At 37.5% G+C, this 27,835-nt stretch overlaps 1 protein-coding gene across 1 annotated transcript; it reads right to left on the reverse strand.

Moving 5' to 3' along the window:
* tgfbr2b (transforming growth factor beta receptor 2b) lies at positions 1-27,461 on the reverse strand. Its single transcript, XM_079625307.1, has 7 exons — positions 26,974-27,461; positions 20,821-20,977; positions 20,020-20,210; positions 11,804-12,606; positions 9,611-9,752; positions 3,062-3,189; positions 1-1,784 (listed from the first exon to the last, which is right to left on the reverse strand). Exons 1-7 carry the CDS (start codon positions 27,050-27,052, stop codon positions 1,596-1,598), a joined length of 1,689 nt encoding a protein of 562 aa, XP_079481433.1. The 5' UTR covers positions 27,053-27,461; the 3' UTR covers positions 1-1,595.
* Positions 27,462-27,835: the final 374 nt, after the last annotated feature.

Below are 27,835 nucleotides of genomic sequence, written 5' to 3' on the forward strand. Positions count from 1 at the left end.
GAAAACCGGTTAGTGGAATGTTTATTAAGACTAACTGAAAACATTGTTGTAACCAGCGGCATTATACAGGTATTTGGCTGTCAATCATCACCCAAATGAAAGGTTACAAATTTCCCAGGCTGACAGTGGACCTAATAGATCCAACTAATAATTCAAAGAATACTACACAATGAACAGGCTGTATTAAAACAAAATGAAAAAAATGTGACCCATTTTTAGTGTCAATACTGTACATAAATGTATTTTAATCATCAAAGATTTACAATATATTACATAAAAAGTAGTAAAAGAGAGGCACAATTCAATATCCAGGATATGTGAACATACGAGGCATTTTGTGATTTCAAAATACTGTTCGTTTAACACATTTTTTTTGGTATGTGTAGGGCTGGGCGATATGTCCAAAAAAATCATATCTGTATTTTTTGGCTGAATGACGATATAGTGTATATATATCTCTGTATTTTGGTCTGTTAGGCGCACGGCAGCGCTCGGTCACTGAAGTCTGTGAAGTTTAGTGGAGACTAGCTTGCATCAGGCTTGTCCACTCCTGACAGCACAATGCATGACCTTCTAACATTTACAGATGGAGAATAAAACACATCAAATGCATTAAAGAGTAACTGTTGCCAAAATTGAATCTAGGCTCTTTTAGTTTATCTACCCGAGTTCAACTTTCTTCGCTGTTTTTAAAACACTAAGGCGGCTTGACACAACATAAAACTGAGCTTGAAGTATCACTAGGGGCTCTACACATGGACTTGAGCATTTAATGCATTGTTTGTGGTACACAAAGTTTACTAAAAAGAAAGGTTTTGTACGACTCACTTTATCAGTTAGTGTCTCCGGTGGCAGGAATTTTGTCAGTCAAAAGTAGTCAATCTCCGAATGCAACAAAACAGGGAGGAGAGTAAAAATGGAAAGCTCCTAAAGCTTAGTTCCATAAATTTCAGATGCGCCCATAATATCACAATACTGTAAATAGATATAAACAGTATTGCCTCATCCTATATAGTTTATAAAAATATATTGATGTATCGCACAAACACGATATACCGCCCAGCCCTACGTGCAGCATATTCTTCCCTTTTTTGGCTCTCTCAATAGTGTAGGGTTTTTTATGTTGAAAAGCAGTATTTACAACATACTTTTTTCTTTGGCTGATAAGCACAATAAACTTCTCGGTAAAAGCACCAAACATACCAAACACACACGCTAGTGTTCTAACACACTCATGCACACAAACACAAATCTCACACCCAACACATTCTTCCATAAATCCAGAAAATCCTGAAATGATCTGTAAAAAAGTCTTACAATCTCCTATGAATCTTTAATGTCGAGGCAAAACATTTTCCTGATTACATTTGGCTCTTGGTCAGCTGTCAGAGGAGAAAACCAGCGTCTGTCCAGCTCCTCTCGCGCGGTAGCCTGACCTTCCTCAGTGTGAGCTATGCATAATCTGATAAAGTGCATGAAATCTTTGGCTATGAAACAAAGCTTAATGAAAAGGCCATATTCTTCCACTCCATCTCATTGGAAGGATCCAAACATTCAGTTTTTGCAGACAGAGAGAGAGAGAGAGAGAGTTTCTCTCATTTGTCATCGCTCACGCTCACAGAGCAATCTTCAGGAATCTTCTCCTCGGAGCTGCTGCAGGTGGACAACTTGTCTAGGTCATCGTCCATGTCGTTGAAGCGCTCGGCCACACACTGTGCCGTGAGTCGGGCCTCGGGATCGTGGTCCCAGCACTCGTTGATGGTGGCGCAGACTGTAGCCACTCCCTGGAGACAAAACACAAATGTTATTGTTTGTGAATGTATTTGCCTAAAAACAGTGTTTTATTTTGGTTAGTTTTTGTCTTTTGATGAAAATGCCCTTTAAATTAAATCAATATTTTGTCAAGTCATATACAAAACTTTAACTAAACTATAACTAATATTACTCATCTAATCAACTCTAGCTATAGTAGTTGAGCTAATTAACATGTTTTGGTTCGACTTGGGAACTAAACTCTACGTCCCTGGTGTTTTTTCTATTTAAATCCCACTTTATACACTACCATTCAAAAGTTAGGGGACAGTTCCCACAGAACACGTTTTTGCGGTTAAAAATGTGAGACACGTCAGTGAAGCGGGGAAAAGAAAAACAAAAGGTCTAGAGATGCTTTTTTTTTTTTAAATTTAAGTTGAACGTATTTTAACTTGAGCGCGCATTTTTAGAATGTCACGTCAAGCACAAGACGCGAGTGCAACGGTCAAACACGTCCATCAATGCGTTTACATTGAAAAACAATGGAAGTTTAGCGCAGTGGAATGGAAAACCACATTCTGTGTGAATTGCCCCTTACTCAGTATTTTTTTCAGGTAAAAATATCTAAACAACCAAGACTCATTAAAGTGGAAAGCAAAATGAGATAATATAAGCCTTGTTTTCAGAAAAATCTAACAAAATTTTGGGTAATTTAGTTTGGGGGTCAGTATTTTTTTTATGTTTCTTATACTCATCAAGGATGCATTTATTTGATCAAAAATAAACTAAAAACAGTAACATTGTGAAATATTATTAGAATTTAAAATAAATATTTTCTACTTAAATACATTTTAAAATGTGATATAATAATTTGATGGCAAAGCTGAATTTTCAGCATCATTACTCCAGTCTTCAGCGTCACATGATGCTTTAGAAATCATTCTAATATACTGATTTGTTGCCCATTTCTTCTTATCAATGTTGAAAACAGTTGTACTGCACAATATTTTCATAGAAACAGTTTTTTTTCACAGAATTGAATAATAGAAGGTTAAAAAGAACAAGTTCAAAAGAAATGTTCTGTAACATTATAAATGTCTTTACTGTATCTTTTGATCAATTCAATGCATCCTTGCTGAATAAAAGTATTTATTTCATTCTTTCGAGTCGAAATTACTAAAACTAAAAGCTATTTTTCACAGGACAATTGTACGCCTTCCAAAACCTCTCAAAAAAGTTATTGTCTCTGGGCTAATATGCTGTCTCTTACCATGTTCATTGCTCAAAATACAACCCTATGCTCTTTTACCTGGTGTTTCATCCAGCTGTTGGGGATCTCTGGCCTGCCCCGGTCTCGTAGCACATTGTCTTTCATGCTCTCCACACAGGGGTGCTCTCGGACTTTAGAGCCAAATGGAGGTTCGTAATCCTTAACCTCTGTGAAGAAACACACAAGACAATCAGATTATCAGTCGGAGAGCATTTCAGAAGAAGTTAGGTCGTGAGAAGTACTGAGGTTGGAAGCAAGCCCCGATGGAGGGTGGAAAAGCGTGTCCCATGCATCCGGTTATTCTATCCAGTACTGAAAAACCTAAACTGTAAATGCGCCAACTAGAGAAAAATGAAACAAAATCAGTTGCTCCATCAGAATTCCAACAATTAACAATGCTGATTTTGTGGGTCATTTGTTTTCTTCATGAAAACAAATTGGTGAAATACGAGGCTAATCACTGGACTGTGCCAGCGAGCTCAAAAAACACATTTCCAGACCTTGTGAAACTCCCAGCTGCAGAGGCCCAATCATATATCTGTCTTCAGCCTCCATAGCCAAGTACTTGACCAGAGCCAGCTATAGATAAACATGGGGTGCTAAAAATCTGCAAGAAACACCAAAACCTCCCATAAAACAGCGGCTATTGTCCTCTTCTTGGCCAATATAAAATCCATTACGGCAAATGACGGTTGATGAGCACGTTTACTTTGGAGCGGCTTGCCCTTGATTGGAGAGCGTGCTCTGTGGTTCTTGCCCAGCATTTTGGGCCCACAGGAAGGGGCTAGGCCAGCATGCAGCCTGGGACAGGAAGTGGAGGACTGCGATTGGGACCCTGCGGAGAAGCTGACTCCACAAGCGAACGCATCCTGTTTTTGACAAGTGGACTTCCCCTGTTTCAGCTCTTAAACAAAATACTCCCACCCCTGCGGTGCCATTTCTGCTGTCCTCTGCGCCTTGCGTGTGGCTCTGACCGGGCGGTGGTAAAACGGACAAAATCGGTATTTAGCATGCATGCAATCTGTAGATGAGGCTTTCTGCAAAATTAAGGTCTTTCTTTTTTTTTGGTCTCGGTCTCTTTTTCAATACGTTTTGCTTTGCTCAAGAGGCCAGGCTCCACAAATGCACTCGCTATATGAGGAATGCCGTGGTTTTGGGAACAGATGTCCTGCCGGCTGAGGCTTCCCACCCAGGGCCCAGCTAGCGCTATCCAGGGAAACGCTTTTAGTACTACAGTTTCCCCTTTAGATTAACCGTCTGCTACCTCCACAGACCTGCCTATCCGAGTCTGGGAAAGAGTGCAAGAAAAAGAAGGGGAAAAAAACAGTTTAAGGGTGTTTCTTCATTCTTGAGCGCTTTTATGTCCCAGGGCCTGATTTGTATTAAAAGCTTTTTTCTTTTTCTTATATTATAAGGCCACACAGTAAGACTTTCTTGGAAACTTTTAATCATGCCTTTATTATTTACTTTAGCTTTTTGTCCAAGACATAGAGAGTCATTGAAGAGCAGCTTGATAAATTTGAGATGTGATGTTGAAAAATATATGGACAAATTCCTTAAGGTAAATATAATTTCAAAACAAACAGTAATTCTGATTATCATTCTGTGAAATTAAAATGCATCAACTGTGAAATTAACATTGTTGTTTAATTCCATGGAATAATGGAAATTACACTATATAGAGTATATATATATATGCAAGTTTTTATACACTGACAGTTTAGAAAACTAAAAAGAGGCCTTATTTTCATTAAATAAAACAGTTAGACAGTCGATCGGGGCAGACAGGAGGTAAGATTCCTGCTTAAAGACTTTGACCTATTTAAGAGTTGTTTAGAGAGCGATGTTCCCGGAGGATTTTTTCAGGCTTCAGTCAGCCAGTTTTAGGGTGGATCATGAGCACACAACACCCTTGACTCTTCTGCGTGTCTGTGAAGAAGCTTGAGTCAGTCGGAGGCGTGGAGGCGGTGAATCTGAGACCTGTACTGATGGATGGCCACCCTGCATGGGGTTCTGCCACCTGCTAGCCAGCTGCTGTCCTCCATTTACTTGTTGTTTTCCTCTCTTTCTCTGCGGAAGGGAGGGAGTTCTCCTTGACTGGCAGTGTCTCAAGTTTGCAGTACTACTCTAGACCAGGCCGCACCCCGTGCTAATTCAGGACTTACTAGCATACACACTGAGCCGCAGAAGCAGAACAACGCGGCCACAGCTTTCCATTTCACCATCACCCACACATTGACTTTCTGCAGTCTTATGTCCCAAAAACGGTTATTTTCCCCCTTTATGCAGGAGATCCCAGGTTTTAACACTGCATTCAGCAAAACGTGGTAACAGAAGCAAAATAAAAAACAGCAAGGGCTTCGAGAGACAGACCCTGGGATGTCTGTCTCTACCCCCCTCAGCACAGGCTGGAATGAGACAGTCTGTCTGGCTGAAAACACCTCCAGCTCTTCAGATAAGCTTCAAGCAGCATGACATGAGGACTCCTGCAACCCCTGTCAACCACAGAGAGGGCATGCCGGGGCATGTGGGTAACACAACTCTACAGGCACAGGGACAGTGTGAGAAACAATATACACATGCAAATACACTCATACATGTCACTCATATTCCCAGAGCTGATACAAAGGGATAGTTCCCCCCAAAAGAAAAATTCTGTCATCATTTACTCACACTCAAGTTGTTCCAAACCTCAATGTATCTTTCTTCTGCTGAACACAAAAGAAGATCTTTTGAAGAATATGGGTAACCAAACAGTTGATGGGCCCCATTGACTTCCATATATGGGAACAAATACTATGGTGTCAATGGGGCCCATCAACTGTTTGGTTACCCATATTCTTCAAAAGATCTTCTTTTGTGTTCAGCAGAAGAAAGAAATTCATTCAGGTTTGGAACAACTTGAGGGTGAGTAAATGATGATCCTTCTGAACTCGACACAGTCGACAGTCAAATTCTACAAAAAATCCATAAAATTACTTTCTCAATATTCTTTTCTTGTTTCCAGTAAAATATCTAAACATGCTCAAAAACAAGATAGATTTACATTGGAAGCAAAATGACTAAGAAGTTTAACAAAAGGTATTCATTTATGTTGACTAGTACTGTTAAAAGTTTGGGTTTCGGTAAGATTCTTTAAATGTTTTTAGGTCTCTTTTTTTGGTCAATTATATTGATAAAAAATACAGTAACATTGTGAAATATTTTTACAATTTAAAAGAACTGTTGTCTATATTTGATATAGAAATGTAATATCTTTGAGATTGGAATTTATTCCTTTGAAGCAAAGCTGAATTTTCAGCATCGTTACTGTCTTCAGTGTCACATGACCTTCAGAAATCATTCGAATATACTAATTTGGTGCTCAAGAAACATTTCTTATTATCAGTGATGAAATCATTTGTGCTGCTTAATACTGGAATCTGCGATACATTTTTTTAGGGTTTTTTTATGAATAGAAATTTCAAAAGCTCAGCATTTATTTGAAATATACATCTTTTGTTTACCATTAATTTAGATAACTAAACTATATTTACCATAATTTTGATTTATTTAATGCATCTCTGCAGAATAAAACTTAATTTGTTTAAGGCGAGACACTACAGGTGAATAGGGAAATATTTGTAACTAGCAGATATCACCATGAAACTTTCCCAGTTGATTACCTACATTAAGATGAGAAAAAAATGTATTACAAGTTTTCTGTAATTTATTGTTTAAATATGCAAATTAGGCATTATCTAATTAAATATGCGCTAATTTGTCTATATTTAAAAAAACGAAATCTCAGAATTGGATAAAGCCAGGTTCAAAATTCTTTTTTCATTGTGTTCACATATTAGATGGGGAAAAAATTACAGAGGGATTTATGGATATCTACTTTTGTTATCCTGTAAAACAGAATATACTGTCAATAGCCTTAAAAAATGTATTTTCGCCATGTTTTTTGGAATAAAATGTTATATAAATCAGGCTAGGAATAATATATTTACAAATCCCTCTGTAATTGTCTTCATAATATAACTAGGTACAAGACTGGAAAGTTTGGTGTGTATAGGTGCTACTGAAGAGGAGATTTCGGACTTGGAGTATGAGAGAAAAGTCATTTTGAGAAAAAGGCATTTAAAGATTTGTAATGTAAAAAAATCATACTTTTTTAGTGGAAACAACTATTTACTGACACAATATCTTATCAAATCATTAGCAACAACAATACAAACGACCTAAATCTCATCAAAACTTATAAACACAGCATTTATGGCCTTTAACTGAGCAGAAAAACAGTCAAAAACACACATCTGAGTGTCAGAGCGCGTCACGTGATGCTTCTGAACCAATCAGGTTGTCAGAAATTGACATCAGCCAATGAGATTTCGCTTTTAGGGTTAAATGCCCATTTTACTTTCACGATTGGTTACTGATTAAAAGGAAATGACCATATTTGGATCCGACAGCATTGTACAGAAGAGAGAGAGCTTTCCAGACATGTGCGTGATTAAAGGAAGAACACAGAGATCGCGGAGCAGCGCGTTGATTTAGAACGGCAACTTTTGTTGAATTTCAGAGAAATCTACTGACGCAAATAGACAAAGTGTAGTAAAATAAAGACCTAAATGTGTATTTTGGACTTTTTTTCACCACAAGTCTGAAAGAAAACATGTTATTGAAGACAAATAGCCCAAAATCTCAAAATTGACCAGTGAAAAAAAAACGATGTTTTTTGCCTGCCGTGTCTCGCCTTAAAAAAAATAAAAATAATATCCCAAAATGTTAAACGGTAGCTAGTGTATTTACTTAATTTGTGATAAAAAATAAAGCAAAAGAGACTTATCACTTTTCTTTACACCAAAACACAAAAAAAATATCTTTTTTAAATCAACACCGTTTTAATTTTAATTTGTTTCCCATTTCGTAATAGTTACCGTTCTCTTCCATCAGACTCTTAAAGGGGTGGTAAAATGCCATTTTCACAAAATGTAAAATAAATCTCTTATGTCCCCAGAGTGTGTGTGTGACGTTTTAGCACAAAATACGTACAATTTTTTTATATATATATATATATAGCATGTTAAAGTTGTCACTTTTTGAGGGTTTGCAAAAAACGCACCGTTTTGTGCCTGGCCCTTTAAATGCAAATGAGCTGCTGCAGAGGCCGGGGTTTCAAGAGGTGTGTGTTAGCAGCTGTGATTACCTCACGCAGACACACTAAAATGAGTCAGACAAAGATGGAGAGACTCAAGAAGAAGTGACAACATGTAGAATGCAACAGGACGTCTCTGAATGGTTAGTTGATGAATTTATGTTGCTGATGTGGAGTTAACTATCTTCAATTAGCATATTCTGTCATGGTAATCTATAAATCACTCGTATAGGAACTGTTGTGAGATGCAGAGTGACTATCTATTGCATATAAAGATGGATGCTAAGGTTTGAGCTGAATCACAAGTGTACTCTTATACAACAACTTTTCCTCTTCTCAACATGGACTGCGTGTCGCCGGGGTTTACATTTTAGGGTTGGTGATGTCACTAACCCGGGAGGAATGTCGTATAGTCCCTACCAGCCTTTGGTGTAGTCCTTTTCTTTAAAAGCAAATATCTTCTTTTGCTTTGAACTTTGAGCGTTGTAACTTTGCAGATGTTGTTTATGCTCAAACTGCAACATTACACACTAACTAAAGTTAGAAAAGAGAAATCATACTCAACCACACCTTTAAATGACTAAGCCCCATTCAGATGGGATTAAAATCACAGAAAAGCTCCAATAAATATTACCCCAAATTAAAGAATCCTGTCTGATTATTGCCATATAAGAAAATGTCAAATTAACTGAAGGCAATAAAAGCCATTTTCCCTCGAATATGATAGAACTAGAGTTGGAATTAAAATCCAGTAGACTTCATCCATCCTGGGCATTTCAAATGCAAAAGCAGTTAGCACTTAGCCAAAAACAAAAAAAGAAAGAGATGAATATACATTTATATAATTTCACAGGGCAGCCACTGAAAAAAATTTAAATGCAGGAAAAACCCTGATCACAACAACAAAATCCTTTCTTCTTACATTTCCATATACATTCATGTTTATATTAACTATTTTAAAATGCTGCTGTTGTATTTAATACATATATGAGGGCATAACGCCTATATCTGGGTGTGCCAAGAATCTTCCCACCTGACCAAAAAAGGGAAAGTTCTTAGGAAGCACTTGACATTTCACACATTCCTTACATTCCCCAAACAGAGTGAGTACGCAGAACCACCTCAGCTCTTGTTAAAGAGCGACTCCTCCGATAACAGGAAGCTGCAAATCGCTCAAAACACAGTGTGGACCGCAGTGGGCTTTCCATGCAGTGAGTGTACAGAAACAATAGCCCAATGATGGTAGAAAAAAACAACAACTACATGCCACTGACAGAATCAGATAAAAAGACAAGCTTATTTTCATCCCTGTTCTCCTTGAGGGACAATTACAGCCACAATAGAAATAGAATAGCATTGTCTCAAGTTTACTAACCATATTGATTTGGGAAATGCCAAAATAACAGCTATGTTTCCAAGGGAGATCTTGAAGATGGTTGTGTACTCACCTCCGATGGCATTACACCTGGACGTGATCTCCCACAGTACCAGGGCCATGGAGTAGACATCGGTTTGCTTGAATGACTCGATGTTCTCAAGGTTGATCCTTGATTCCAGCACTTCTGGAGCCATGTACCGGGCTGTACCCACCTGAGAATCAGATACATAACATACTTATTGAACTGGAAATAATTTGATATTGTATTTCTATCAATGACATGATAACACAGCACTTTTAAAAGCAATAATTAGAATTATTACAATAATGTATTTGCTAACATTCAGCACTGTGAACTAACAATGCACAACTGGATTATTGATTAACAAGAATGAATAAACACTGACAAATGTATTGCTCATTGTTAGTTCATGTTACAGTAGTTAATGCATTACTGTAACTATTGTTAATAAATGAGACCTTATTATAAAGTGTTACCTTATTAACATTGATCTATATGAGAAGTTCACTCACTCCTTCCATATCGTCATTCAGATAATACATTTATCTAATTGTTCATTGCTTTTGTTCGGTTAACTATTTTGAGGGGATCTTTTTTTTATTTCTTTATCTTTAAAACATGCACACCTCACTTTATTACTCGAGTTCAATTTAGAGGTACATAAGGTCACACCGATGAACCAACAAACCTAAAACGTGATAAATTAAACGCAACCTCAGCACTGAAGTCTAAACTGCCTTTGAATGAGTTTAGGGTCACTGTCTGGGATTAGCAGATTGTTGGCTTACATCAAAGCACTCTGGGTATTGAGAGTCGGGCGACTGTTAGCTCGTTCATTACTGATTCACTCAGAGCCTTTTGTCTTTTCATTTTTAGCCTGTGAATCATAAATCGAAGCAGACAGTTTTAACAAAGAGCGCACACGTATACACACATGCACATCTGCACACGGTGAAATGCCCGAGGGGACTTTCCCAGACAGTTATGACATGACGTCCCTGCCACTGTAAATCTGCACAGTTTTAGGTATAGAACATGGCAGCTTTACCTGGCACTTACAAAACTATAAAAGCATGTGAATCTGAGCTGTCGTGTGCTGCATTGTGTTTGATAAAATATAAGTTACACTGCTTCAGGTGATGGAATATGGTAAAATTAGGAAAATACGTTTTTTATGAAGGGATTACAATCCCATAAAACAATGCAACGGACTTAAATAAATAAAAAACGCTATAATATATATTTTTTTTAAAAGTAAAAAATATAAAAAAATGCTATAATATAAAACCATTGATGTATAGTCATTTGTTGTCAGAATAAAAACAATATGTTTTTAATTTATTGCAAAAATAAATAAGATATTAAATAAATGTATTTTTTATTATTTTATTCTTTATTACGCAGTTCATGCGAGTGGACGATATTTCTGCTGATCTCTTTTATTGCTGATCTCTCTCTCTCTCTCTCTCTCTCTCTCTCTTTCGTTTGTTCACGAATTGGTGGATCTTAAGGGGATAATTCACTCAAAAATTACATTTTCATAATTTACTCACCCTCAAGTTGTTCCAAACCTGTGTGAATTTCTTTCTTCTGCTGAACACAAAAATATATTTGAAAGAATATGGGTCACCAAACAGTTTATGAGCCCCATTGACTTCCATAGTATGGAAAAAAAAAAACATCAACTGTTTGGTTACAAACATTCTTTAAATTAGGGCATCCGTTTTCTTTCTCAATTGTTTGCGTTCATTTAAGACATAAGCGACTGTGATTACGAGGATACTCGGCGAGATGGGCATTGTGACATAATTTTGCATGAATGTGTCCGGTTAAGCACAAAAAGATGAGAAAGAACATAATTCGGAGTCCACGTGCTGTCTGCAGGGCTCTGCGCGCGCACCGATAACAGACCCCGAGCTCTCTTTCATGTCTTCTTGCGCTTAAACTTGTTTGAATGTTTGAACTGACAGGACTAAAAAAACACGTGCAAATAATTAGCGAATCACCTGATTCATCATGCAAACGATACATAATGCAGCCCTATTCAAAATATATTCTTTTGTGTTCAGCAGAAGAAAGAAATTCATACAGGTTTGGAACAACTTGAGGGCGAGTAAATGAAAGAATTTTCCTTTTTGGGTGAACTATCCCTTTAAGTTGAAATTACGATGCCTGATGGCTTCAACAGAAGCGTATATCATCAATATAGACAGAATGCACCATATGAAATATTGCATATACCTGTCCACTGTTGGCTAAGTCATCCACTGAGAGCGAGTTGTCCAGACGGAGGCCAAGCCCAAAGTCACAGAGGCAACAAGTGAGGTCATTCTTCACCAGGATGTTAGAGCTCTTCAGATCTCGGTGGACGATGGGCACTTTGGGCCTCCCGCAGGTTGTGTGGTCACTATGCAAATGAGCCACACCCCGGGCCATGGAGGCCCCCAGCAGTCGCAGATCCTCCCAGCTGATGAGGTGGCGCGTGAGGTACTCCTGCAGGTTCCCGCGTGGGTAATAGGCGGTGATCAGCCAGTACTGTTTCTCCACCTTCCTCTCCTCGGCAGTCAGGAAGTGTAGAATGTTCTCGTGCTTCAGATCGATGTCCGAGAAGATGTCCTTTTCGTTCTTCCAGGATGCGTACTCTTCGTAGGGGAAGATCTTCACCGCCACCGTCTCGAACTGTTCCGAGGGGCTTTGTCTTAGTTTGGCTTTGTACACCTCAGCAAATCGGCCCTTGCCTACCTGAAGGTCCAGCTCAATGGGCAGAGGATCCGTGTTGTGGTTGAGGTTATTGGCGTGCGTGGAGCTGCTGTCCGAGCGGTCATCGTCCATCATGATGGCGCAGGCATCACTACAGTCCAGCGGGCCTTTGGGGCCCTTGCGTTTGGACGGCTTCTTGGTCTCCCACTCATCGAGTTTGCGGCGACGGTACATGCGATACCAGTAGAAGGAGGCGATGACCAGCACAGCCAGAACCAGGAGGGGTAGCAAACTGACCAGGATCACCAACACCACCTGGTTATTTGTGGGGTCTGGACCAATAGCTGGAGAGAAAGCAGATTATGTCAGATGATGTCACAACATCTACCTCTACACAACATAATGCAAATGAATGTAACTATCAAAAGTAGTTATGCACATCTTATAAATCAATAGAATGTAAAAAGTTAACAGTTCACCCTTTATACAGGAATGTCCGATACCCAGTTTTTTTACTATGAATCTTAAAACACATGTAAGACAAACAATATTCCCCATGTTGTTCCAATTATCCTAAAAGAGTTGCTTGAACAATGTCATATTTGGCTTTCCAAATATTTTATTTTCAGAGGCCAAGACTTTACCATTAACTATGTTAGAAAGAAATAATGACAAATCAATATTTCTTGTGTTGCTAATTGATCATTTGTTGAACAAGAAATCTTTAGTTGCCCTGACAACAATTTATTGGCTAAACGCATTTTGCATTTAATGAATGATCCAATACAACTTGGCTAAACAATATAGTATTACTAGGAACAGTTATTCATAAAAAAATAAGTAAATAAATAAATAACATTAATTTTACAAATATTTTTTTAAATGAAATTAATTAACAGTTAATTTAGTAAAAAAACAATTTTTTTTATTTATTATAGGACTAATTATCTTGATGAATTAAATTACAAAATATACACATAATTTAGATTAGGAGTTCAATAAAATCTCAATGCGTCATGTTGCATTTATAAAAAAAAAGACAAATATAATGTTAGTAAGAGGTAGTAATGCTTTGTAACACCATTGTGTCCTTGAGCAAAGTTAATTGTTAAATGACTCCTTTAAATGACGCTATTTCAAGTATCCGCTAAAACCATCTCGCTAGTTTGACTGAACTCCTAATCATTAACTCAGTTTGTAAGCAGTTTTTTCTGCCACACCAGGAAGCACGAGTGAAGCTCGCACAGTGGGAGTCTGTTCAGTGACTGCATCTTTCAAGGGAAAGTTTACCCTGCTACGATGTGTGCCTGCCAACCTCAGGATTGGCTTAGAAGCCCTAGCGCTGCAGGTTCAATCCAGAGACAAAGTGAGACCTGCCAACTACGTGGGCAGAGAGTGGAGTCAGTGTTTCGTCTGTCTGCATTCTTCCATCAAACACACAGACACGCCTTATCATTGAGACACAGACATAAAAAGAACAGAAAAGGATACACGACACTGGAAGAGGGAAAACGTCAATAAATGCCAAAGCGTTTGGCAGACAGAACAGCCAGCAAACACATACATAAAGCATAGACGTGTGGTGCAGAGGGAACACTCAACCCTTCACAAACAGCAGCAGAAACCTCTTCTCCAGCCAAACAACCAAAATAAACATGCATGAAATCACAGCGCTTTTTCCAGCCACATTAAACGGGATGCCAGCCACACGGCTGCGGTCCATGACATTATCAGCTAATAAGAGGCACTTTTCTGCAGGCTCTACTGTTAAACGCATCACTGTACATCTGTGCCAAAGCCTTAACAAGAATCAAGTGGATTACACTTTCCAAAGCTTCTGACTCACAAGCTAATCTATTAAAATTTAATTGCTTCTCATGGGGGGGTGGGGGGGTGGACATGTTTCTTATTAGTGCATTAACAAGCACCACTATTACCATTGCTCATACATGCAATAATTAATTAAAGGCACAATATGTAATTTTTTTGGATTAAAATATCCAAGAACAACTCGAACAATGTTGTATATTTTATTGACTAGTGTACTTGCATTATCCCAAATGTTTCCAACGTTTAAATCCAGAGTAATCCGCAATTTTAACCAGTGCAAGTGTTATTGTGTCGCCTGTCAGTGACCCGAGATTTCCAGTTGTATATCTGTAGAAACCAAGGAAACCCCAAAGACACCGGTGTGTTGCGCAGGTGTCTCTCATTCGCATTCACTCCACCGACCTCGTTCCCCTCCCAATGCTATCGGCCCGCCCTGCTTCACACCACAGTAACGTTAATACAACTTTAATACATTCGCTCATCCATTAACATGAGTCCCGTCGGATTGCTTTCCATCGGCTGTTGAGGTGAAGACGACAACTCCCATGATTCCACGCTCATTCACGCCATGCCTTTGTTAGTGTTTTGAATAAGCAACCTCTGGCGGCAAAACTGGCATACTGTGCTTTTAAGGGGACGCAGAATATATCGATACCATATTGAGTTTTTTAATAACATTATTGGTTGATATTGGATATTTGATTTGGTTATTTCCGCCTATGTTTACATTACCTTTGCTTTTCTGTTGCTTAAACAGCAGAGCATGGCGCAAGCAACGGCAAGGTCAGGGTTAGATTTCTAGGAAAAGCATGAATTGAAAAAAATGTATAGCTTGAATGCAGTCACTTTCTGCCAAATCTATTAAATAAATGTACTTTTTGTTTGCCATCCTCTTTAGCAGATATCAATATTAATAACCATTTTTTATATTGTAATTGCGTTGCCCATATTAACTTGTAACATTGAAACAATTTCAGTGTTTAGTCATTTTTTTTTTACTTTGATCAAATACAATAAAAATGTTAATAAACATTTGACTTTTTTTTAAGTTATAGGTTAATATCTTAAGACTTTCCTGACTTTCCATGACTTAAAGATTTATGAACTTTTATTGTTGATTTATGAAGATTTATCTCGGAACATAACATTTCACATATCCTTTATGTTAACTGATGTGACAGGCCAATTCTCTCTACCCTCTTGTTAATAAGCTTCGATCTGCTCTCACTTGTTGGCTGGGCATCGTTGGCTTGCTTTACTTTAGAAAATGTCCAAATACAAAGTGAGGATTCCCATATACATGTTATTGCCTTTTGGATCCCTGTCCTTATGTGGAGTACTGAGATTGATAACATGCTCTACATGAAAAAGACAGACCTGTTACTGTTTGTTTGTTATGACTACGGCTTTGTTTTATAGCATGGCTCACACCGCAAACAAGTCTGACTTTAATTTTTTCTCTCTCTCACACAAACACCATCTTGGTCTCTCGTTGGCTTTCTCGGTGACTCAGACCTTTTAACTATCTGCTCTATAACCGGAGGCCAAGATTCCTCAGCATGTGAGCGTGGGTGTGTTTGCGAACCATCATATACTGTATACGTGCAGGTCAGGGTTGGGTTGAAAATAAAGTCTACACAGACAGACTGATCCTCAGTTTGCACTCTTCTTCCTTTCCTTTATGTTCTTCTTTCCATCAAAATAACCTATGATAAAAGATCAACTGAGTAGAAACATATTGTCAGGTTGGAAATATTCCAGTGAGACACAGACACATGCTGATACTTATTTGTCCTGTCAGGCCATTGGACTGGATTGTCATCCTGGGAATGAATAATGCATGCTTTCCACAAGATCTAAGAAAGAATATTTTGCGTAATGAAACCAGCAGTGTTGGGAATAACATTACAAGTAACACACATTGATCTGTTTCAAATCAAATGTATCAATCACAACAATTAAGAAGTATTTATTAAATAAAACATTAATACATATATAATGTTTGTATTTATATGTACAAATATTATATATATATATATATATATTATATATATATATAATATATATATACACTGTATAAAATACATGTACATATACATTCAAACATTATATATAATATATATATATATATATATACACACACACACACACGTGTATTTTATATATATTATAAAACATATATTATTAAATATATAATGTTTCTATGTATCTGTACATGTGTTTATTTAGTATTTTTTTCATTATTTGTATTTAATATATGGTTGCTAAGACAAAATATATGCAAATTATAAACTAATTAAAAAACTAAACTAAAACTAAATAAATAATTTGTGTCTACGGAAACAAAATCTAAAAAGAATATGTTAAGAATTGTATTGACTTAAAAGACAATAATTAATATTAATCAATAATAATAGATTTTTAATAATAGATTAAATTATTAGGAATAAAAGACGATTAGTTAAAAAAACGTAACATTACATTATATGATAAACTGTTAGCCACAATTTGTAATTCCTGTGTGAATACATATACGCAACATTAAAACATGATATAGCCTATGTCTATTGCATTCCAAAAAATACAACAGGATTAGTAATTGTAATGCATTATAGTAACATTACAGTTGCAGAAATAATACTGCACATGTAAACAGGAAATCCGAGGAAATTAAACTCCAGCAATGACCTAGTTTACCTAGTTGAGTGTGAATCTCGTTCACTGCGCTACTGTGATGGTATATACACTGTTGCATGTCGTGAAAAAAACACAAGAGAGGCTTTCAGGATCTCTAAATCAAGACGCCTCCAAGGTTCCATATTCACTTCATGTTCCTTCCGATTGAGCCAATCAAGTTTACAAGTCGAATAACAGAAAAACATGTGCGCAAACCACAATGAAAAGTTCAACGCTCCTGACAAGCTTTACGAGTTGCTTATTAGAAACAAATGTACATTTGCTGGAGCAGGCAATAATGGCCACCGATGTGAAGAGAGTAGCTGCAAATATGTCTGCTTTAAGTAGTGACATCAATTTGTCTTCATATCTCATCATCATCCCATTTCAGAGCCAAACAAACATGATGTTACAAACTCACTTCCACTAGTGCTAACCGTTTCCGTGGTTTGTGCTTCCACTCACTGTTTGCTTACTGGAATGTTTGCACAAACTCCATTTTGAGGAACAGGACTAATATTCTGCTTTACAAAATTTAATTTTTATTTCTTTGGTAAACTAATGACAGTAATCCACAGTTTCTCCATTTCCCTCTATTCATTGTATGGAGTTTTGTCTAGAAGACAATCACATATTCATGCTGACAGACTGGTTCTCATTCAAAATATTAAAATATTCAGCATTCATATTCAGCATTCAAACACCATAATGGCTCTGAATGTGGAACTAAAATCTTGCAATACAACTGGGATATATACTTTAAATAGACCAATACATCAGTCAATATTTATATCTGTTTGTTTATGTATGATGACTGATAGTCCTCCGGCAACCCAACCCATCAAGAAGAAGAAAGGTTTTTGGGGCACTTTAAAACAATCTAAATAGAAATATATAAGAAAAAAATGTAGTTCCCGAGTACAGAAAATTGATATTTGAGGCACCTTTAGTTTTCACAGTGTACTTTCCACCTAAAAAGTCAGACTAGGCCAAAAGTACTGTAAGCGTGAGTTTCTGTTTATTTGATTCAGCAAAAAAATATGTGTAAAATTGCTATACGAGAAAGCTCTGCTGTGCAGAATGTAATTATGAGCCGGTGTGTACACCCTGCAGCTGCCATAATGAAGTCTCCAGTCGAATACAGAATAGGGAGCTTATCGCTGTAACGTGCAGGCTCTCAGCCACAGTTAATGTCATAAAAATGTTATGGTCCGGGAAAACAATGCCAGGCATTTCTGGAGAAATATGCCATGGAACCGTTCCAATAAGTAAACATGGACTTCCTGCAATACTTCCCCACTCTAGCAGGGAATGAGGCCTCCTTCACCGGATGGGATTACAGCCTCCCTAAACTGCTCCTACATAGTCAACACTACAGGCATTAAACACCTGCTCAAACGGCATTTTTGTAACTTATATCCACAATATAACATCATAGCATCTGTCTTCATTTGCTTACAAGAGAGGTGTTTACATACTGAAATAAAAGAAGCACATTCGCCACAGGATGCCCCTACACCTCAGAAATCCCAGTGTACTGTTTTAGGTTTTATAAAAACATACAATGTGGATGTTGCTCGCATAAAAATGCAATTGTGGCTTTTTAAAATGTACAAAACGTGCAATAAACTTTCCAAATAGTGGTAAAAAAAGGTTCTTTTAGAGCATGCCTAGTGCACACAGCTGTTTTGCCATGTGGTTGTGATGTCTCTGCTTCAAGTTACACAGACAGGAAACCACATGTCTGAGATCCTTAGCCGTCCACACAACCAAAGCCAATAGAAAGTCAGCCTGAGACAGCACAGCCTGGCCAGCAACAATGCAGCTGCTTTAAAACGTTACGACAACCTGAGCTCACATACCAGAGCGAGGTACTCGTTATGTGCCCGTGCTAAATAGTTAGCATTGTATGCTAATGCAGGCCGTTTCAGCTTGTAGTTATTATGTTCTGCTGGGGTTTGGGATTGAATTCAGTTGAATGCTATTTATCTATCTAGTGTGGTGAAAGAAAGTGTAACAGTAGCAAAACTAAACCTAGCTGAAACAATTCATTATTTATACAATGTTTCTATAGTCTATGGAAAACCTCACAGAGGTGTGATGTAGGCTACATCACATTATAGCTTCAAAAGTTCACAATGATCTAATTTCGCTTACACATACCCCATGGGTATGTTCGATTCACATACCCACACGGAATCTGCGAACACAGAACGCTGAAGATTAACACAGAATTGGAAATCCCCTCATTAGTAAAATTCCCGCCCTTTCCATCAGTGTTATTTTTGCATTCTTTATATACTAATATGTATTAGTATTTTGAAATAGCTCAAACTTTTATATTTTCAGTATTCATTTTAGTCATTTTATGTGCTTTTGTCATTTTTGTTTTATTTCCATTTAGCTATTTTTCTTTAACTTTTAGTAATTTTGGTACTTTCACTTATTTTAGTTATTTGCCAATGAAACATTTCTAATTAAGTGTTTTTCTCATCTAATATTTATATAATTATATTTCAGCTTTAATTCAATTAACAAAAAAAATGTTTCAATAGTTTTTGTTTTAGTTAACAACAATAGCAAGTGCTTGGCATCTAAATTGTGTTTTTCACCCATTTTATTTCCATAATCTACTGTATTTTAGAATGAAACAAGAAAAAAAAATGGGCAGGGCTTGATTTGATCCATCAGGAATTGATTGGATTGTGAAAAGTGGGTGTTACCAGAATGGAGACAAGTGTTTGGAGGGAAAACGGTTTGTAATAATTGAAAATTATATTTTTAGGTCAGCCAAAAAAAAAAAGAAAAAGGAAAGTTGTTTCAGAGGCAATGGTGATTTTGATGAAAAATTATGACAGCAGATATTTTTCTTTGGAATAAAAGACAAGGAACATGTTCAACGAAAGTACATTGTTCATGTTGACTATAACATTGTTCAATTGATAATGCGGTCACGTACTATGTAGCTATCAGTTTAACAAATTACCATGTTTAAATCAATTCCTGCACTTTTCCACAGCTCTTCTTATAATATCAACAGAGAGAATGCGATTCTGCAGATTCCGTCTGGGCCTGTCAACTAGTAAGTGAGTTACTGGGACAGTCCCACTGGATCAACCTGAAGAACCTTTCTCAAGGACACAATGGTTTGAATCTACAATTTTCACCTGCTATCCTGAACCACTACTATCAATGACACAAGAAAGGGAGGATAGACAAAGCTAGAAAGGAGGAATGAAGAGGAAACTAACCGAATGTGAACATCAGCTTGTCGTTGCACTCTTCAGCGTTGCAGAAGCAGATGTAGAAAGGGCCTCTGTTTGACGTCTTCTTTCTCATTTCACACTTGGTGTTGTTGTAGTTCTCCGCCATGATGCCGTAGAGGGGTTCAGAGGGATTGTGGCACAACGTCTCAATCGTGTTGTTGTCATTGCTCTTCCTCCTGATGTCATAAAGAGAACACAAATACAATCACACTGCGATTAAAGGGAATATGATATCAAATGAGAGTTCGTTTCTGAATCCAAAAAAAAAAGAAATTATGTTTTTAATTGACTTTGACAATAAAATATAAACTGCATATCCCCTTGTTGCTTCACCAGTAAACATAATAAGCACTTAGATACAGCAATGACTTGTTGCTATTTTTAACTGCACTGTTTCCATAATTAAAGACAACATGAAATGGCATTCACAGCTCATTTAACTCCAATGTCACATATTTCAGAGTAAAACAAGGTACTTGATATTATTTTTGGTACTGGATTATGAAGTATTAGACTATTGGATAATATTTTGTTTTTCCACGCCATTTGGCCTGGGTTATGTCAGTAGAAAAGAAACGTTGCTTCAGAAGTAGTGAAACTACTGTTTTCAAAACAATATGCACTGAGACCAAGGGCATAAACTAAGGGTCAATTTTGATTTCATGCCCTTTTTTAAAAAATTAGAATAATATTGCTAATCTATAAACAAGATGTAGTTGTGATTTTTGACTGTTGTGCAAAGCAGATTCACACTTGATAAAAAACATGGCTTTGACAGTGACGTACCAGATAGCCACACAGATCTCATCAGGGTGGGGACAGATGGACGTGATGGTGCAGTTGCTTTCACAGGTGCCGTTGCCGTTGCAATACGATTCCTCCTCGTCACAGAACTTACACAGTTGAGGAAGCCGAAATTGATTATGTAAAGGATGCATCCCATCTAGGATAAAACAGAAACAAGATCATCACCCATTTTACTTTCTTTTTTGGACTATTTATTTATGTGCAAAATGACATTTTACGACTAGGAAACCCTATATAATGAATTGGACATGTTTTTCAGGGGGTGTTGACATAATATGCAACCTGTTTTTTAAAAGTTTGACTTTTTAACATCATCTTAAAATGCAATGCTTATGCTTTTTGAGCCACAGGCATTACACCGTGTCAACACCAGTCACGCGAGCGGCGGGACAAAAGCAAATAACACATTATAATCAGTGATGCGGTCTACACTGGTTGTAGAGCGACAAGACACGACAAATCTCCAACAGTAAACTGCTGACCCTGTCTATTTCTGACGTACTTCAAGGCAAGCACTTCTGACACGAAGAACAAATGGATTTTTGCAGACATCACGTCTGATGTAGACACGGGTGTTACATAAAAATGCCAAACTAGATAAAGTTGTCAACCTCACCAACATTCAACCACAGTATCTGATCAAATTAAGAAGTCTAGAGATGTGCAAAATCTGTAGTCAATACTGCATCTACTGCCCTTGAATAGTGTCCTAAGTGACTAGAAAAAAAGTGAAAGATGAAATGCTGGATTTTCTGTTATCAGATATACATGCTGCTCTTTTTTATCTGCTTTTCAATGCCCTGTTTGAACCTACTTTCATCTCCAGTCTTGTCAGGTTCCTGAAAATCGGATAAAAATGCACTGATGCGATCAAGCAAACACTAGCACATGAGACCAAATGGCGTCGAACTACTGTCTCTGAGTAAAGGCCGACATCAAGATCTCAGATCAGTGGAAAAGTTATGCTTCTGCCACTGGGTTAGACTGTAGATCTTTAAGACCCAAAAGGTAAATTCAAGAACACGCAAGGGGTTACTAGTTTGGTGTTGTATGAGTCATTTCTAAGTGTGTATGGTTTCTCAATTGCAGCATGTCTGTGTTTGGCCAATCCATAAGAAGTCGTTAAACTGTATTACGTAATCTGTTAGTTTAGCTGCTCTTTGGAGTACCACACACCTCCTAGACTTTCCTGTGATAAAAGGCCACCGTGGCTCTCTGGGACTTAAAGGGGCACTGGTCATTCAAACACAATGAAAGACATAGAAGCAAGCCATACTGCAAAGCCCAACTGATATTTAAACACATTAATCATACAGCAAACTAAGTAAAACAGCGCAGTACTGTTCTAAATACAATTAAAGCGGGTTCAGTGGAGAAAACATTTGGAAATGAACAGTTAAATAAACGTACATTCACAGCAGTGTTATGAAAAACATTAAAATGTGTTTTTATGAATTGAAATAAAATAAAACATAAAAAATAGATCAAAACAATTATACATTTAAATGAAAATATAAAATGTTGCCTTTGCAACTAACTGAAATATTAGTTGAATTACTAAAATTACTAGAATTAAACTGAAATTAAAATAATGCTAAACAGAGACTTTAAGAAAAAAAAAAAAAAAAAGACCCTAAAAATGACAAGTGGATAATAAAATGACTAAAACTTTAATAATAAACTGAAAACTGCATATAAAATTAAAGCTTCAAAAATATATAAATAATAATAAAATAACACTGATTCACACGGTATTTAAATTAGGTGTGCACAATATATCAGTATTTTTTGTATCATACTGGCTAATATTGTACATTTAATTGTGCATTCTCATTTCCCCCCCTTTTTTACATTTAGACCACCCTTATCATCACCCAACAGTCACTTAAAGAGTTTAATAACACCATTAAATGTAATCTTTAGCATTGTGATGCCTATTCACAGTATTTATTTTAGTATTTAACATTTTGTTTGTCAATGTCATTTATTCTGCCAGAAAGCATCCGACTGTATTATGGAATTCACCATCCCTTACAATTTGTGTACCTTCAAGACTCAGCTAAAGATATCCATTTCATATGTATTTAGGATGCTACCCGTATATATGGCCTTATGTGTTTGTAAAAACACATTTATTAAAATGTAATCCGGAGTCACTTGCAAATCAGTCCACCAGCACTTATCCCTCATGTTCAGGTCTCAATAATGGGGATAGTTTCTGATAAGAGGATAGTATGACAATATTGTAGAGCAACAATCTCGGACCATCATTTTCCCTTAACTCAGCTCTCGCTCCTCAATCTATCTCCGCTGCTCTTCTGGAAAGGACGGAACAGGTGACCTGACCAAGGAAGGAAGCACAGATGTGTGGCTTTCCTTCCACAGCTAGAATAACAGCCAAGACACTTATACTGAAGAATCATCCAAACAATAACTACACAAACTCCCCTTTGCAACACTAACAAGCCCATAACTAAGCAATGAGTGTTGCATGTTCAAATTATGGCTGAAAATAGATTGTAAAGTATGTTTCTATTATATTAAATGTTGTTTATAGGCACTGTATTGTGGCATTATAGGTTTGGCTTGACTGCAAATTAAAAACGTATGATACCATTTTATCTTATGATCCATCCACTGTCATTTTTGGCTGCTTTAGCTTTGCCTTTAGAGCCGGGCAGATAAGCAGGACTATGTGCCCTTTTAGTCTTTAGTTCATTGGAGCGAGCCAAGAGGGGATTGTGTCGGCCACGAGGATACAAAGACAAATATGGTCAAATCAGATGCAGCCATTTTGGGGTTATGTGACTCCTCTTCTCATCCCGAGATAGCTATTTTTGAGTTCTCGGCGTAGAGGCCCGGAGAGGCTTCGGTAAACACAATCTCGGACTCACAACCTTCATCCACTAGCCTGAGTCTCGCATGCCTTCAAGGGCCCACAAAGGAGCTTTTTTACTCCGTAAGCACTGCTCACTGACTCTTTATCTACTGCTCGGTCTGACTGGATAACATCATATACTGCAGAGCCATTACCTCACACTATTTTCTTTGGACAGTATTCATAACATAGGCGAAATTATGAAATCTGATTCTGGGGGATTTTTTTCCCCTTCAAAATATGTGATTCTTGTCCAGAGGGCCAAAGGGAAATCACTTGCACTAGTTTGGCAGTTTAAACGGTTCTCTATCAGATTTGAACAGGTCTTTTTTCAAATGTCATTTAAAGTACTGAACATTACGATAAGCAGTGTACAGCTCTAGATAAGCAGAACAGGCTCTGGCTCATTTGGGCCCCTAAAATGGTGTCTAGAGAGAGATATAGAAGTCAACTTTATTTTAAAGATTTGTATTTGTATTTCAAAGCAATTAAAACAAACTCTAAAATTTTGGTCAATCTGAACACAGTTACTTGCACTTTAAAACTTGAGGATAAAGTGACTCAACAACAACAAAATGTGTATGAGTTTGTTACTTTTTATATTAATGAATGAATCGTTTTATGATAAATGAAGATAGGCCTACCTACAGGAAGGCAAGTGTCACCTGCATATGTGGGTGTCTTGTAGGCTATTATTCACAATGCCTAACAAGCAATGCAAAACTTGTGCACGTGGCTCAAAGTACTACTGCTGTACTAGTAGCATGATTTCATAATACTGTAATGTTTTTTAAGGTCATACACCATGGTACTACTAATATGTTTTTTATGCGTTTCCTTCAATTACTATAAATTAGCATTAATGTCATATTAAACTAGTTTGATATAAAAGGACATAGTTCTGACATCATGTCATATTTTAAGGCAATGCCAATATCCACCCCCACACATACACACACACTGTATCTCTATCTATCTCTATCTATCTATCTGTCTGTCTATGACTATGACGTGAACTTCAATATATAGATAATAATGAAACATGCACTAAGATGACGGTTTTACAAACACAATGACACCTCTGCAGGACCGACGTGCAAAGTTTAGCCAGCACAAGACAATAAACCTGCATTTTGTGGGACTGATGTCACATTGAAACACCTGAGCAATTTGCTGCTTCTTACGCAACTCCTGAAAAATGCACAGGAAAAAACAACGCTGAAGTTAGTGTTCACTGAATCGGTCACCCGTTGCACGCTTCTAAAAGTAAGCAAGAAACAAACAAACGCTGCTCTATGATCTCACGAGTCCCAGTGGATGATAAAAACATGGGTCTCCTCTTGCACAAAAACACACATTTACAGGTGAATATACCTGCAGGTTAAGGAGCACGAGAGAAGTCAAGACATGCACTCACCGACGATCTAGGACAACTATAGATATCAAAAAAGTCCCCCAAAAAAGCAGAGAAAGACAATATTGCTCCATTAGAAATGCAATCTGCCCATAGTTCTCGCAATAATGTGAATTAAAGATTTGAACAAGTCTTATTTCGAATTAATTGTACTTTAAAATTTGAGGGGAGAGTGACTCAAACTCATGCATTCTTGTTGTTGATGTGCATGATGCAAGACTGGATGAACTTAAAATGACCTGTGTAGGTGAGAAATAAGAGTAACATTCTAAGTAAAGACACAAATAGGAAGGTGTCGAACCTACATATGTGGCTGTCTGATGCTATATGTAACGCCTAAAACAAGCAGGGCAAAACTCCTGCATGTGGCTCAAATGCAGCACACAGTGCTAGTGTGTTTCAGCAGCGAAGTGTGCAGAACTACATGCAGCCAAGCAAGGCTGGAAACAGGAAGTGGCAAAGATGTAGCCGGACATCTGGAAAATATGATTTCTGTAAGAAATATCTCTGTTCCTCCACCAAACGCAGCATATGCCAGCGCTGTGACAAACATATCCTGCTGTATAATCACAGGCGTGAGGTGGGGAGGAGTTCAGTGAGTGTAATTAGTGTCTAAAGTAACCTGTAATCACAGAGGCTGAAATTAATGACAGGACAGAAAGAGATAAACAATTTATACCAATGGGAGGAAGGATGCGGGGCTGGGTGAAATGGAAAGACGTCTCGAGCGCACTGTCAAACACTTCCACTACAACTGAAAACACAAACTCGTAATGTTTTTCAGCTGTCAGCTCATAAGGGCGTTCTCTTGCGCGCACACACACACACACACACACACACACACACACACACACACACACACACACACACACACACACACACACACACACACACACACACACACACACACACACACACACACACACACACACACGTTTAAGGGAATAACAACAGAAACAGTCTGATGCATTAACATGTTAAAATGTCATGCAGGCGATTAGAGGAATAGTGACTGATTCCCTTGCATTTCAAAGCTACAAGAGACATAATGTGCATCATTTCAAAAGTGCCAAAAAAGTACCACAGTGATTTCATAATACTACAATGTTTCATGTACCATGACACTATGGGTTTTTTTGAACATTCATAATAGTTATTTTGTGTGTTTCCTTTCCTTCCATTGCTATAAATGAGCATTAAGGTCATCTTAAACTAGTTTGGGATGACAAAGGATATAGTTCTGACCTTGTCATATTTAAAGGGAATGTCAATATCCTGCCAATATCCTATACTTTATGAAGTCTATTTGTTGTACACAAATATGGCAATCATTCAGCACTATGGTTTATATCAAAGCACCATAGTATTACTATTTGATATAATTTTTTGCCATTTCATGGGGTACAACTTACACATTGCATACACACAAAGGCCTACATAATATATCTATCTACAAAGATAACGGTTTTACAAACACAATGACAGCTCTGCCCAAGTAAAGGACAGACGTGCAAAGTTTAGCCAGCACAAGACAATAAACCTGCATTTTGTGGGACTGATGTCACATTGAAACACCTGAGCAATTTGCTGCATCTTACGTAACTCCTGAAAACTGCACAGGAAAAAACAACGCTGAAGTTGGCGTTCACTGAATGCGTTCACCTGTTGCATGCTTTTAAAAGTAAGCAGTCAAGAAACAAACGCTGCTCTATGATCTCACGAGTCCCAGTGGATGATAAAAACATGGGTCTCCTCTTGCACAAAAACACACATTTACACGTGAATATAGCCTACCTGCCAAGATAAGAAGCGCGCGAGAAATGTCAAGACTTTCACTCACCGACTACGTTCCGATCCAGGACAACCGTTGATATCAAAAAAGTCCCCCAACAGAGCAGAGAAAGCAGAAATTGACCCATTAGAAACGCAATCCTGTCCGTAACCCTCGCATTAATGTGTACGTGAATAGGCTGGCGTTGTTTGACCAGAAAGCGGAGTGATTTTAGCGTCTGGTCCGGAGTGAAGGAGAGCGGCTCATGCTGCTGAAGTGAACAGTCACTGAGGGAATCTGTGAGCTCGAGTCGCTTACTTCTTTCTGCTCGCCTAGTCAAACAGGAAATCTTTCAGAAAGGGCAGGACTTTCCTCCGTCTCCCTCCTTCTCGACACAGTCTTTACTCTTGCCCTGTAATTATGCCTTCACTTCTAATTTTATTGTGTAGAACTTTAAACAATACGTTGACGGCATTATTGTGGGATAAGTGTCGTTTAAAGACGATGGATGCCTTCAACGCGAAGGACGCTCTCACTTGATGCGGTTCCTTTATGGCATTTTTTTTGGGTGGAACATATCTGTCTGGTTCTCACGATTAGATGTACTTGTTTCATGTGTTCATATTTAACAACAAAATAAATGTAGGCTAAATTAAATAAATTGTCCTAAACGACAATCATCCCTATGAACTTTAAAAAGGTCAAAACATGTTTTATTTCACATAATCTACCTATCTTCACACCATCTATCTATCTATCTATCTATCTATCTATCTATCTATCTATCTATCTATCTATCTATCTATCTATCTATCTATCTATCTATCTATCTATCTATCTATCTATCTATCTATGTGTGTGGTTTTTTTTATTTAAAATTAATTTTTCACATTTTTGGTGTTAACAATGGTGTTAAAACAAAACAAAATGT

Source organism: Phoxinus phoxinus (assembly GCF_949152265.1).
Source record: "Phoxinus phoxinus genome assembly, chromosome: 10".
NCBI lineage: Eukaryota > Metazoa > Chordata > Actinopteri > Cypriniformes > Leuciscidae > Phoxinus > Phoxinus phoxinus.

What these genes read in the sequence shown, in the direction of transcription:
- tgfbr2b (XM_079625307.1), bottom strand. Translation starts at nt 27,052, where the DNA reads ATGGGTCAATTTCTGCTTTCTCTGCTCTGTTGGGGGACTTTTTTGATA. An exon ending in GAGATCTGTGTGGCTATCTG is followed by an intron (nt 20,211 to 20,820) that starts GTACGTCACTGT and finishes TTATGACATCAG; the next exon opens with GAGGAAGAGCAATGACAACA. An exon ending in CAAGCTGATGTTCACATTCG is followed by an intron (nt 12,607 to 20,019) that starts GTTAGTTTCCTC and finishes CTTTCTCTCCAG; the next exon opens with CTATTGGTCCAGACCCCACA.